General features: G+C 39.6%; 1 protein-coding gene across 1 annotated transcript in view; it reads right to left on the bottom strand.

The window, feature by feature from the left end:
* Positions 1-10,734: 10,734 nt before the first annotated feature.
* Positions 10,735-14,620, bottom strand: part of LOC129259359 (midasin-like) — a 96,475-nt gene continuing 92,589 nt past the window's right edge. The window contains exons 80-83 of the mRNA XM_064097986.1: positions 12,435-12,610; positions 11,773-11,934; positions 11,100-11,237; positions 10,735-10,782 (exon numbers count right to left, since the gene is read on the bottom strand). Of these exons, the coding sequence (XP_063954056.1) occupies positions 10,735-10,782; positions 11,100-11,237; positions 11,773-11,934; positions 12,435-12,610 (524 nt within the window). The remainder of the gene's footprint in view (positions 10,783-11,099; positions 11,238-11,772; positions 11,935-12,434; positions 12,611-14,620) is intronic.

Raw genomic sequence — 14,620 nt, forward strand, 5'->3', positions numbered from 1 at the left:
CCCCGTATCAACAAAGTGCAGCGCTGTGTGCAGAAGTAGCTGAGTAGAAGCAAACACCGAACGTTGCGTGCAGGCTCAATGAGCCGATGCTAGCCGGCTAGCGATTAGTCCATGTCCTGGACGATTTTTATTGATTGGGCAAACCAGGGGCAAACCTTATCGGACTGTACCGGTACCCCCGCGCGCACACATAACCAACACACACACGCCCTCCACTGATTCACTTACCCCCAGTGATTCACCTAACCCACTGATTCACTTTCCCCGAAAAAAAATGTTGTTTCGTGTGACTATTCAGGGGGTGTGTGTATGCGTGTTATGGGGATGTAGTGTGTTGTGTTTGGTAGTCGTATCGTACAAAATACCAACAGTCCAGGAGGTGGACTAGCTATAGCGATATGCTTGCGCTCTGCATGCACGTTTACTTTAGACATACTCCACTATTAGCGATAGCACACACAGGACAAGCATATAGCTATAGCTCCATGATTGTATCGTACGTGAATAAGGATTCAGACACGTGGATTATCGGACGTGAATGACGAAGCAAAGGATTGCCCAATACGGCTTACTTTCGGAATCTTATGTCATGAATCTGAAAGTACTCCAAGACTAAAAGAGATACGAGAATCCCAGAGAAGGGCAAGGGCTGAGTTTGATTAGACGGCCACCTCGCTCTTTGCGCTCGCATCAATATTGTTAGGTAGATGACAATCAGAGATATCTATGATGAAAATCCTGTTCATGATTACCAAAAGTGCTTAGAATGTCAGAATTTTAGTTCAGAATATCAATCACTTTTTAAGCCCAAGTGATTGATATTCTGACCTAAAATTTTGACATTCTAAGCACATTTGGTAATCATGAACAGGATTGTCATCTAATTTTAACTAAACAATATTGAAGCGAGCGAGATGAAAAATTTTCATATGTATATATATATATATAGACGGCCACCCCCATTCTGTCTAGGGCCGAGTATGAAGAAAGGGAAGGGCGAAGAGAAAAACGATTATTTTCAGGGCGGGATGCAAAATAGTAAAACATAAAAGGAAGATAAAAGTTGATGGGACCATGGAGGACACACAGTATTGACATGAAAGTAGGATTATTCTTCGTTGTTTAGACTGAACTTGCGAGGTCAAAAGGTGAGCTGAGAAACCTGTTGATGCGAAGTATGTAGCGTAGTCTACATCGTGTAGACCGTGACAGTGTGTGTATGCGACCATGCATCAAGTTGCAAATTTAGAATAAAGTGTTATTTGGTCAATCTTTACAAGCAGAGCAGAGGCGTCATGAGCAAAAGCAAAAAAAATTAGGGGGGGATAGACGTAAGGGGCAAGATTTCTCGGAAAACTCTTATTCTTGCAGCCACACAAGAAAGCTTGTAGCTAGATATGGAGTAATGAGAAGTTGAGTATATTCAATATTGCGCGGCGCTGTGGTCTATGGTAGAACCGCTCTAGGTATGCAGAGGGGTGAATTTCGGAGCCGACCCCGGGGGCCGACCGGCATGTTTTACAACAGAACTTTACAAGTCATGCCGTGTGAAACAGGGCAACGAAGTACGTGAAAGAAGACTAAGCAGACTTGGAGAAGCAACGTCCGAGGGGATTGCACATACTAGTAATTTACGTCTGCTTTGAAACGTGTATCAATAAGGATTTCCGGAGAATGGGTCGCAGAGTATTTCTCCAGTATGGGGAGGGTGGGGGTATAGCCTATATGCCTAATCAATCCATCAGTGGATGGATGGATGGATGACTGAAAGAATGAATAGATGGATGAATAGGCATATATATGAATGGATCATCCGATGAATGTATAACCCCAAGAATGGATGGACAAAGACAAATGGATACCAATGACGAATAATAGATAGGGGCGCCCCATGGGAGCTGTTGTTGAATGGGCTACCCCTTATTAAATAAACAATAAACAAATAAAAATAGATGGAAAGATGAACTTTTATTGCAACAAATGAGAGGAAGATAGGCCTCCGGGATATAGGCCTACGCATACAGTGTGTGCACGAGCAGTTCAACTGTTGAAAAAAATGTGAATGACTGTGGTGCGTGGCGACGTGAGCAGGACACAAAGACATCACTCACATCTTGATTGGCATAATAGACTTATTTAGCAATGAAAGTGGAACCGGGAATTGGGACTCCCATTTTCCTGCTATAAATATAGGAAAAACGAATGATAACTGTTGTTTTATATAGCCGAGGAAATGTATTCTTCATATTGGGATTGGGACCAAGGAGATCCCGGCGTGTCAACATTTCACAACTCATGGGGAAAATAATATAATAATCATTTTTGATGATTGAAAAAAAAATGTGCTCAGTTCACACTGTCACGATTTTTTTTGGGTGGGGTTACCTGCTGAAAAAAAATTGACAAAGCAAAAGAAAAACATAAAGGTTTTAACACGAAATGTTGGTCATTCCATACATTTCTCAAATTTGACACCTATCAGAATTCCAGGGGGTGCTGCCCATGGAAAATAATACATGCCGCATCCCCAGCTCCCCCCCCCCCCCGCTTCCAAGAGGCATATAATCGCGGAATAATTAATCGTATCAGAAAGTATCAGATCAGTCAAGGCGATCGTATTGATCGTAGAAAGTGTTGGAATATGGTTCAACTATTTTGGAGATCAGTTAATTATGAAAGGCCAATCGTGCATGGTGTTCGTGACGGATTGCACTATTGTATGAATAAGAATATTTTGGGGCGGGAAGGTCGCCTACTTCCAATTAAGCGGTGATGACTTTCGGGGAAAAAAAGAAATTTGTGTTTGAAATTTTTGGGCAAGCCCATTCTGGCGAGGTTCAATGGGTATACGCCTATTCTGATGTACTTAATGTATGGTGGTGTGACGCAAATATGTTGCCGATAAAAATATAATATTTTGCCTTTATGGGTGTTTTACAACTCACAGGGGGGGGGGTCAAGGAGAATACAGTAATAGCTCTGAATACTGACTACTGACTGAGAGACACTCCGATCTGCAAAAGTGAAGGCAAAGCTGTCATGGGGCAAGCAAACAAGTAATACTTTCTTGAATAGGCATACCATGATAAAGTTTGTGAGAATAATATTGAAATAAAGAGAAAAATAACATTGAGAATGCGAACATAAGGAATACACACAACCTAAGGTTAGGAATTGTATAAACAGCGAAAAATACAGAAAGATGTTATGAACATGCTTTCACTATTCATGAATGTATAATGCAATGATAAAGGGAAAATATTTTAAGTTGAATTTAATTTTAACCAGTGGCGTAAATAATTAACATTAAAAAAATGAAGGGGCCAGATATACATATAGGGCACAAATCTTGATTTTTTTGTGTGTAATCTATGATAGATTTTGACATGATATTCAGATAATAGTTTCCCTTCTCTCTTTCCTTTTTTTTTCTTGGCCGTGACAAATTTGGGAATCCATACAGCCCCAAGCCTTATTTTGAACGCCACTGATTTAAACTGAATATCATCAGAAAAATATTTACAAGGTAGTCAAGTGGCAGCCGACGCAGCGTGTAAAAACAGTATGAATTTCATTGCATGATAATAATAAAATGATAAATAATGTCATGTGTGGTCAGTGGAAACGAGGATAGGACGTTTTGTAATTCGCTATGCAGTAAAATAATGAGAATGACTGAAACGATATATATTAAAAATATAGATTTCATGAGAGAGAAACGATTCAAACAATAACAGAGTATAATATTATGTTGCGTTCAAATTCCCTTTTGATCGTTCTTTTGATTCCCTTTCAACAATCTATCTCTTTCTTCCTTTCTTCTCTCTCCTCCTTCCCTTTATTGGGGCGGCCGAGCTAGGATGGAGGGGGGGGGGTATCGGATATAAGGAAGCAGTTTAGGTGTTATGGCACATGACAAGTTCAATTCAGTGGCCTAGTACTAGTAGGTCCATTGGTAAATTGCCAATTCGTCAACTGCCAACTCGTCCATTCATCACATGGTCTACTTTCATTTAGTCCATGCAATGCCAATCCGTCCATCAACATTTCATCGAACAACCATTTGGTCCAGTTAGTCCAGTATCCAATTCATTTTGCACAATAACACGTCCAATAACCAAATTGTATATGGACTAAATGACTATTGGATCAGATGGTTATTAGACGGAATGCATGCATGTGGATAGTGAACGAACTGATGGTAGACCAAATAATGATAGTAGACGAGTTGGCATTTGGACGAGTTGGCATCAGACGAAATGGAAGTAAACCGATCCGATCCATGGACTAGCGCCTAGTATCACGCCGGTATAGATAAGGAGGTAGTGTTGGAAACGATGCCCAACGGACATGCGCGTATCCAGGATCCATGATTGAGCCCGACTATTTTGGCGCCCCTGTGAACTTTTCGGAAAATGGCACCCCGACCCGCCCAGCACGGCAATCATAGGTGCCTTAAATGCAGTTTGAATTATCGTATTTCATAATCACGGGAAAAAGGCATCAAAGACCACTTTTCAATGTGTTCATGAAAAAAAAACATCCATGAATATGTTGTAACCACCTTTTGAAAAAAATAAATGCGACCAGAAAGCACAGAATTTTAAGCATTTTGGGGTTTCAATTTAGTTCAACTTCTCATCAGAGTGGTAGACCATACTAAAATTATGTGCGGGAGCTGTAATTTCTTAACCGGGGGCGGATCCTGAGTTTTAATGCAACCGTGAACATGATGGGTATATGTATTATCTAAACAATATTGATGCGAGCGAAAAGAGCAATATGAAAATTTTTCATATTCTTACCTAGAATTTGGAAAAATCTATGAGCACTTTTGGTAATCAAGAACAGGGTGGGTATCTATCAACATTTTATGCGATTGCGAAGTGGAAGCTGACAATTTTTGAATTTCCGACCCAACACTGGACATTATAAGCACTTTTCACATGTGTTTTATAATCATGAACAGGATGGGTATCTAACTAAATAATTAATGCGAGCGCGAAGCGCGAGTTGAAATTTTTTGATTTTCTGACATAAAATTTGGACATTCTAAGCACTATTGGGTAATCATGAACATGATGGGTATCTAACAAATCATTTAATACGAGCGCGAGGCGCGAGCTTAATTTTTTGATATTCCAACACAAAACTGGACATTCTAAGCATGTTTTGTAATCATGGAAAGGATGTGTATCTATTTAAACAATTGTTTGTGCGAGCGCGAGGCGCGAGCTTAAAAGTGATTGATATTCTGAACTAAAATTTTGACATTGACTAAGCACTTTTGGTAATCATGAACAGGATTGTCATCTAACTAAACAATATTGATGCGAGCGCAAAGAGCGAGATGAAAATTTTTCATATTCTTACCTAAAATTTGGAAAAATCTATGAGCACTTTTGGTAATCAAGTACAGGGTTGGTATCTGTCAACATTTTATGCGATCGCGAAGTGCGAGCTGACAATTTTTGAATTTCCAACCCAACACTGGACATGATAAGCACTTTTTATAACCATGAACAGAATAGGTATCTAGCTAAATAATTAATGCGAGCGCGAAGCGCGCGTTGAAAATTTTTGATATTCTGATCTAAAATTTGGACATTCTAAACATTATTGGGTAATCATGAAAAGGATGGGTATCTAACAAATCATTTAATGCGAGCGAGAGGCGCGAGCGTAACATTTTTAGTATTCCGACCCAAAACTGGAAATTCGAGCTGATTTTTTTTTTATATATTTCGATCCAAAGTTGGACATTCTAAGCACTTATCTAACCATGAACAGGATCGTCACTTTACTAAACAATTAATGCGAGTACGTAGAGTAGGATGATTTTTTTTTGTATTCTGATCTAAAATTATAGGCACTTTTGGTAATCATGAACAGGATGAGTATTTTGATGCGAGCAAACATGAATTAGGCGCCCACCCCCCTCCCTTGGTTAATTGAACCTGAATTTGGCGCACCGGGACAAACATAAAATAGGCGCCCGCGTGTGGTGAACATCCATAAGGCACCCCCTAGGTTGAACATCAATTCGGCACCCCCCTATGTCAAACATCGATTCGGCAACCCTATGAAAAATATCGATTCGGCGCCCCCTCGGTGCCCCTATGTCGAACTTCAATGCGGCCCCCTCTTATGTCGAGCATCTATACGGCGCCCTGAGGTAAAACATTAATTCGCCCCCCCCCCCTCCACCTAGGTTGAACATCAATTTGCCACCCCCTAGGTTGAACATCAATTCGGCGCCCCCCTATGTCAAACATCAATTCGGCAACACTATGGAAAATATCGATTCGGCGCCCCAGCCCCTAGTTTGAACATCAATTCGGCGCCCCCTCGGTGCCCCTATGTCGAACTTCAATGCGGCCCCTCCTATGTGGAACATCTATACGGCGCCCCGAGGTAAAACATTAATTCGCCCCCCCCCCCCACCTAGGCTGAACATCAATTGGCACCCCCTAGGTCGAACAACTATTCGGCTCCCCTATCTATGTTGGACTTAAATTCGGCGCCCCTATGGGTCGATTATCAATTGGGCGCCCCCCTCCCTAGGGCGAACATTAATTCGGCGCTCCCCTTTCGCTCTTTTGTTTTCCTCCTCTCTTTCTTTCCCCCTTTTCTCTTTCTCTTCTTCTTTCCCTCATTTTTTCTCCCCTTTTCTCCCTATTTTTGGCGCCCCTTTTTCGCCTACCCGGGGGGGGGGGCATGCCCCAAGGGCCCTCGAATACGCGCATGGTGGAGCTACGGATATAGAGAACTAAGGACAAAGATGTAATGAAACTATAAGAACTCTTGAAATATTTTACATTTTCTAGGCAAACAAGAATCCAAAGCGTATAAATAATGCCCGGCTGAATAGACCTCCATTTGCATCCTGTTTGATATGCTCGCGTTTAAATAAAATTTCCTACAAGTTCCATTGCAGGCTAAATAAAGGGCAAAAGCATAAGTTTTTTCTCTGAGAGGGGGGAATGACGATAAATAGAAATACCAGCAAGTGCGATGGGTGATAATCAGGGGCGGCGGAACGTATTTTCATTTGGGGGGCAAAAGAGGGCACTTATATGTATTTTTTATGCAATTGAAATTTTCACCATGAGATCATCATCTGCGTTAAATAGTTGTGCGTTTTATAGTAATTGAGGTGAGCAAAGTCTTTTTGAAGTCTTTTCTGGTTGATTAAATATGTAATCAGGCTTTATTTTTCCCGGGAGCGAGCGTAGCAAGCAAGCGGTTTGGAAACATTTTCAAATCTGAAGTTGTGAAACTCGCTTTTTGGTCAATTATTACCGCGCAAATTATTGTTAAAGGGGAATCCAGCCTTGGCCATAAATGTTGTGTTGGGAAGGAGAAAAATTGAATTAAACAGAATGGTGAAAATTTGAAAGAAATCGGACAAGCAATAAGAAAGTTATAGCTGCTTTAAAATTGGGATCACTAATAGTATATAGATTTCAAATTGGCAACTGGGTAAGTAAATTATGACAAGTGGCAAGGACAACTTTCCCATAGGCCATGTACTTTATTATCAGGGATTTGTGGTTTTCTCCTAAGTACCCATTCCCCTGGGGCAGTAGTCTAAATATAACCCAGATAGTATATTGTTTAATGTCATCATGAAAGAAAAATATAATTTGAAATAAAACTTTCGGAAAAATTACATTTTAGCCATAATATGTAGTGGAGTACATGGAAGAGTAGTCCTTGCCTTACATCACTATGACATCCCATATGTGGTCAATTTGAAGTCTCCATGAGTATAGTGATTCCCAATATTTACAACTTTTAAAAATTCATAACTTTCTTGTTGTTTGTCCATTATATTTCAAACTTTCACATACTGTATCAACTTGTCTGATTTATCTTTTTCTTACAAAAACAAGTTTTTATTTGGGTTGGATTCCCCTTTAAAAGAGAATCCTTGCGAGATGGTGTGAGCGCAAATCGCGGGCTCAAAATTTTGGACATTGCATGTACTAATAAGACCTGAAAATCAAACATTCCGAGCAATTGTTTTTGTTATCATGAAAAAGATGGATATCTAACTGAATAATGGACGCGAGTGCGATATTCCAACCTGAAAACTGGACAATCTAAGCACTTTTTGAAACCAATAATAATAATTGATGCGAGCGCGTGCCGAAAATTTGTGATATTATAACCTGATGGACATTCTAAGTTTTGAAACCAAGAATAAACAATAAATGATGCAAGCGGAAAGCGCGAGCTGAAAATTTGCGATATTCAAACTTGAAAATTGAACATTGTAAGCTGAAGTTGTAACCAAAACACTTGCACCCCTCTCCCAAAAAAATCCAAGTAGGGAAAAAATGGAAAGTGCCCTTCTTTCAAAATGATGTGAGTGCGAAGCGTGAGCCAAAAATTTTGTGATTTTCTAACCTAAAATGTATTGTTTGACTTCAAAAAAGGTATTTTATTTTGAAAAGGGGCACACATCATTTTGAAAGAAGGGCACTTTCCATTTTGAAAAAAAAAAAATTTCCTACTGGGATTTTTTTTGGGGGGTGCAAGTGCTCTCTGCCCCCCCCCCCCCCCCCCCCCCCCCCGGTGCTAATATGGCCTCGGGTTATAATTTTTAATGTAAGTTGAAACTGGTATTAACAAAAAAAAATTGGTTTGACTGCATCAAATTTTGAAAACGATGGTTTTCTTTAAAATATATATTTTTTACCATTTCGATCCATGACATGTTTGCATTTATTTTGTTATTGTCCGTTGACATGCCCAGCGCTTAGAAGTCGTGCCAAAACGTGATTTTGCATAGAGCACATTCGCTGAACCATCGCTGAATAACAAAGAAATGGAAGACCCCTTCCCCAAATAATTCCGCCTAGCTGTATGTCCTCGATATATCTCTCCATGATACGTACGCAATTTTATTCGCCAAGCCCAGAGGACCAAGGAGGAGTGGGGTGAAGGGGGAGGCACCCAGGAGACGTCATCATCAATTTCACTGAGAAAACCGTACTAAAGTTTTGGTCACAAAGTTGGACAAAGTCAAACGTGATACTTGTTTAGTATATACTACCATAACAAGTTGAAAAGAAAAATACAAAGAAAAACTTTCGGGGGGGGTGGGGATAATCGATGTTACATAAACATCAATTGCTTATAATATACAGGCCTGACGTACCGGTATCATAGGCGGATCCAGGAGGCCAACGGGGTGCCCCCACCCTATTGGCGGCGCATAATAGGGGGAAAGAAAGGGAAACAAGTAATAGAATGGAAAGCAGAGGGTGGGGAGAGAAGAAAAAATATAAGGGGGAAGAATGAATAAAATAAGGTGAGGGTAATTCAGACTTGGGGGGGGGGACCATGTCACTGCATAAAACAATTTAGCCCGCGCTTCGTGTTCGCATTGCCTCAGTTTCGATGGAATATCTATTTATCAATAGGCCTACCTATTAATTTATTTATTCATTCAGTCATATTTAAAAAGGTTCACAAGATCAGAGTTGTAATTACTGTTTTTTTCATCTTGGTCCTTGTATAATAAAACATAGTAAAATAGCGATTACAATAAAAAGGTATTATTCATATCAAATTAAAGAAATATCAGCTGATCAATGTAAACAAAAACAGGCCTTAGTAAAACCATGGACCTATTATAGGTCCATGGTAAAACAAACAAGGGAACTACCATTTACTAATTCAAATGCTTGAGCGCCTACTAGGTAGCCAAGCTAAAGCCGGGGTATTAGCATGGCCCGCTGGGAGAACAGTTTACGGAACTGAAGTGGCTACCCAGTGCACCATAGGCCCTACGTACCGTTATGATTATTTTGTTTTATTATGATTAATCTTCAGAGGCAGATCTAGGATTTTCCAAAGGGGGGGGGGGGGCACATTTTCCCGAGGAAAATTTGACAAGCCAAAAAAAAATGGTTAGAACGATAGATTTTTACATAAGAAATAATGATTGTGCCTCTGAAGGGGGGGGGGGGGCGGGGGGCACAGCCGGCCCGTGCTGCATGGATCCGTCAATTTTCAGGACACAATACACGAATTCCGAAAATTTTACCTCGCGCTCGCATTCTTTATAGGGCTTATATGAGTAATTGTTACGACTATATAGATACAAACAAATAGCTTTGAGCTGCGGATCGATCGGGGAAAATATTTTTCAACCCCCTCCCTCTTTATTAGTGAAAGCTGGATCCGCCCCTGGATATTGTAAACAAAAAAAAAACTATAGGCCACGCGGTATTTGTCCAAATTAATTGACAAATACGTTGAGGCAGTATATTGACGAATGCAGTGGTGGAGAGCTATATGACACACAAAGCAAATAACGAAATTGGTGGCCAAGCTAGTTCAATACAAAATGATTTCTAATTTTTCCTTTAAAAAAAATGTAGCATAGGCCTATTATTTAAACAATTAAGAAATTACAACGTATATTACTACACGTGATAATAATGAACAAATCAAAATACAGAACCTGAAGAAAATGATAACAATTCAGTGAATCGGAAACAAAACAAAAATACATATAAAAAACTAGAAAAAATATAATAAATAAGAATATAGCCCTTTCTCTCCCTTTCGCAAGCACCGTTCTCCCTCCCTCCATACCCTAGAGAAACAATACAGATCAACGAAGCAAAGATGAAAGCAAGGAAAAAGCCGTCAGACTTTGTTTTCAATGTACACGCTTTCTACGAAATGCAATAGAAACCGGGAAAGAAACCCGTGCATTCATGGTGTACAGACTCCGTGCATCGGCACTGCACTTGATAGCGAGAGCTAGAGATATGAATATTCATGAGCAGGTATTGATGTCATTTGGTCTCAAGGTGGCGCTCTTCATTTTTTATGTTAGTTCAAAAAATAAATAAAAAAAAAACTCACTCGGCAAATCTTCTCATCTTTATATATTTTTTTGAGAATAAAAACAGTTCTTTCTGGCCAATGCAATACATTGTATGGACTCAGAACTTGTTTATGAATATTGTGGAAAGCAAAGAGTGAAATTTAAAAGAAAGTTTTGAAATAAACCAATGACACAATTTACCTTTAAGTTAAACCCGACTTCAGATTACAGGCCCCTATGTTAAACCTACCTGGTCTTCATTCTCAATCTGATCACTGACATCCTTAGTTCCTTCTCCGTCACCGATACCTCCACCCTCGATATCTTCAAACTCTGTAGCGCCCTCGCCTGCCATCTCATCAGAGTACTCAGCGGGAAGACAGAAACCCTGTGACAACAGAAACAGGAAAGACTTTCACAATGCACCTCATCAATCAATAGTCTAATGTTTTAGATCTCATATCGTCTCGCTGTTGTCTGGTTTGTATTGGTGGAGCACGGCATCTTGAGACGCTGAATATGTATAGGCACCATTCATGCATTTCGTAATACAAAGGTGTAAATTGCACCCTTATTATCAATGTATTTAAACGCATTTTTCCATGACAGCAATCAGGGTCAATGGATATTTCACATTGCAACTGTGGAGGACATGAGGTAAGGGGAGCATTTCATGAACAGATTTGCCCTCAGCCAATCAGAAGCAAAGATTTTCTATAGCTTATAACAGCAATCAAAATAATATCTTCATGAAATGCTCTTCTGTGGAGTGTTTCATGAAGCAGTGAAAATTACTGACTAATTTGCTCTCAGCCAATCAGATGCCAGGATTTTCAATAGCTTATAACAATTATCAGTTAAAAATCAATGACAAATCTCTTTATGAAATGCTCTCCTGAAAAAAGTCCAACTTTAATTCTCACCTGAGATGCAAGGTCAGTGAAGATCGAGAGGAGGACAGAGAGAAGTTTGCTGGTCGCCCGGTGTGCTGCCACCATGTGGTCGAGGAACGTACAGGCGAGACCCAGGCACTGTCGCATCATGGGAATGAGACTCACCGCCATGGAGCAACACTCGTTGAAGATCTGCATATCAAGTGAGATGATAATCCTTCAAATAATCCTGAGATCATTTATGATGTTTATTCTAGGACTCATGATAATTCATCTCTGGACTTCATTTCATAAACATGCATGAAGAAGATCTTTAAATGTTTATAACTCCTGTACTAGCAATGTCCACAAGTCAGAGGTTGAAATATAACAATGGGAAGTTATGAATTGTTTAAAATATGTCTTTATATAACATATCTTTATGAGATAAACTGTAAAGAATGGAAGTAACAATACAGTTTCTGTAATAAATTTGTATAACTTTTAATTTTTCTTGATTGCATTCGATAACACGAAAATTGGGGGGAAGCTTATCTCATAATGTCAAAAACTACTAAAACAACTATAAAAAAAACGTGTTATAAAATTATCATGCCTTTCTACTAATGCCAACAGGCTTTCCTTAATGTTTGGTCTTGGAGGGCCTTTGTGGACCATTCTTTTATAAAACTGGAAAAAAAAATTCCACATACCTGTTCATCATGCACTGATCGGCAGCTCTCTCTCAGATTGTAGAGGATACTCAAAAGGTCTGATCCACAGGTCACGACCTTACTGACCTCCAATGACCTCTGGTCATGTGATAGCCCTGATACAATTTTCTTAACCAGAAGACCTTCGAGGTCGAGTTCATTCTCTTCTCCATCTTCTGTTGAATGAAAAAATACTGATCAATATTAGTAATATTCTAAATTCAATCAATCTGCATTATATCTTTGCTGTGTATAACAGTGAAATCTGAAATCCTCTCTATTAGAAAGCTTTGCAGGCCGCAAAGAAACATTGTTAGCCTAACAGAAAACTAACAGTAAGCCCAGTCACATCTTTCGGATTGTGAAGTCAAAACATTTATTTCAATGTGTAAGTAATGCATTGTTGTAACGTTAGGCATCGCTGCCACATTACCGGTTGTAACAGGGCCTCTGTTAGCGCATTGTTAGCACTAACAACGTTTCTGTGCGGTCAGTACTGGTCTTTATGAACAGGTGTGATTTTAAAGGGGGGGGGGGGGGGTAAATCTTTGCATGAGGAACATAATCAAGAGAAACCAAACTTTATATACTGCTAACCCTTGTACCGTAAATGGTTGCTTCCTAATGCAAGTTAATGCTTTGCAAAAGTGAATTCTCTTCTCATTGAATATTTGTTCTTCCAAATATAAAAAATGATTAGAAATTTGAGGACACCATCCAATCCTTCACCACCTATCAAGCTATTAAGGACGTTCCACAGTTAAGTTTGTGCGCATTATGATCTGAGCATACTTTACACTCTGCGCGCTGACGTCACAATGGATGAACAGGTGATTAATTAGCTGCGGGTATGATTTTTCTCATCTTCTGCACTTTAATTGCAGATCCGATGCGTTATTTCATGAAGCTAAAAAATGGAATTATTCCATGGACCATTCAAAAAAATATTCTCTACAATTTCAAAATACTTTACTCTGCAGTGCTGCCAAGAATCACGAATATTACCCCGAGTTTGTATAAATGGTAGAGTGGTCTTGAATTTTTCTTCGCATAGATACTAAGCATTTGGCGCATTTTTGGTGTTTTAAAAAGCACATTTGCTCAAATAAAAATGCTGATAGTTTAAAAAAAAGCACATGAACCCCTATTTTTTAATGTTTGTACCTCTAAAGGCCACCGCACACCTTACGACCCGACCAGTCGCCGACTGGCTTGCGACTGGGTGAGGGGAGATGAGTCGCAAGGCAGTCATAAGCCTCGACACCGCACACCTTGCGATCCGATCTGCGACTCACGCATGCGCTTTTTGCTTTTTGGCATAGCAACTGAGAAAGTGCGCTTACTACTGCGTATGCGCGTTGTTTATCATATACGCGTCGTGCAACTCTGCTGTCTGATTGGCTGGAAGTTGGATTGAGCTTGCGATCCAGTCATAAGGATTCGACATGTCAAATCCTTCAGATTTTCCTTGCGACTTGTCTCTGACCGGTCTGCGACTCGAAGCTGACAAGAGCTGTGACGTCACATCTCCCCTCACCCAGTCGCAAGCCAGTCGGCGACTGGTCGGGTCGTAAGGTGTGCGGTGGCCTTTAGGTATACCTTCCTCTACAACTCTGCAAATTTTGGTAAAAATGACATGGATTTTTAATAAAGTGCAGCATTTATTGTACGTTTGTAGTTTGTTACTAAAATTTTACATTTTTTAGATTGGGATTTTGTTATCTTTTACGCCATTTTTAAGAACTGACTGTGCTGTTAAACTTAAAATTGAAAACAAATAGCACTATTAATAGATTCTCCATTCTAACGATACAATTATTAAATCTCTTGCAAAATTTGATGACTTTTTCATGTATTTTGACTGAGTAATAGAGGTTTAAACTCATTGTAGTAGTCTTGGGCGGTCTAAAAATGCCAAATTCTTTTGAATGCGCAATTCTTAAGAACATCAATTTGGGTGAACTTTGAAGCTCTATAGCAAAAAATCAAGCACATGGACTTATGTTAATTTTTGCATAATTCGAATATCAAGGTTCTGGTATCTATGTGCAAAGTTTGGTGAAAATGACATGGATTTCACTTTAACTGTGGAACGTCCTTAAAGTCAGCAAGACCAAAACCAAATCAGTAAGTATGAAAAGAATACAAATGACAAGGATTCATTGGACAAGATGACATGAAATTTA

The sequence above is a fragment of the Lytechinus pictus genome, chromosome 4 (genome assembly GCF_037042905.1).
Source record: "Lytechinus pictus isolate F3 Inbred chromosome 4, Lp3.0, whole genome shotgun sequence".
Classification (NCBI taxonomy): domain Eukaryota; kingdom Metazoa; phylum Echinodermata; class Echinoidea; order Temnopleuroida; family Toxopneustidae; genus Lytechinus; species Lytechinus pictus.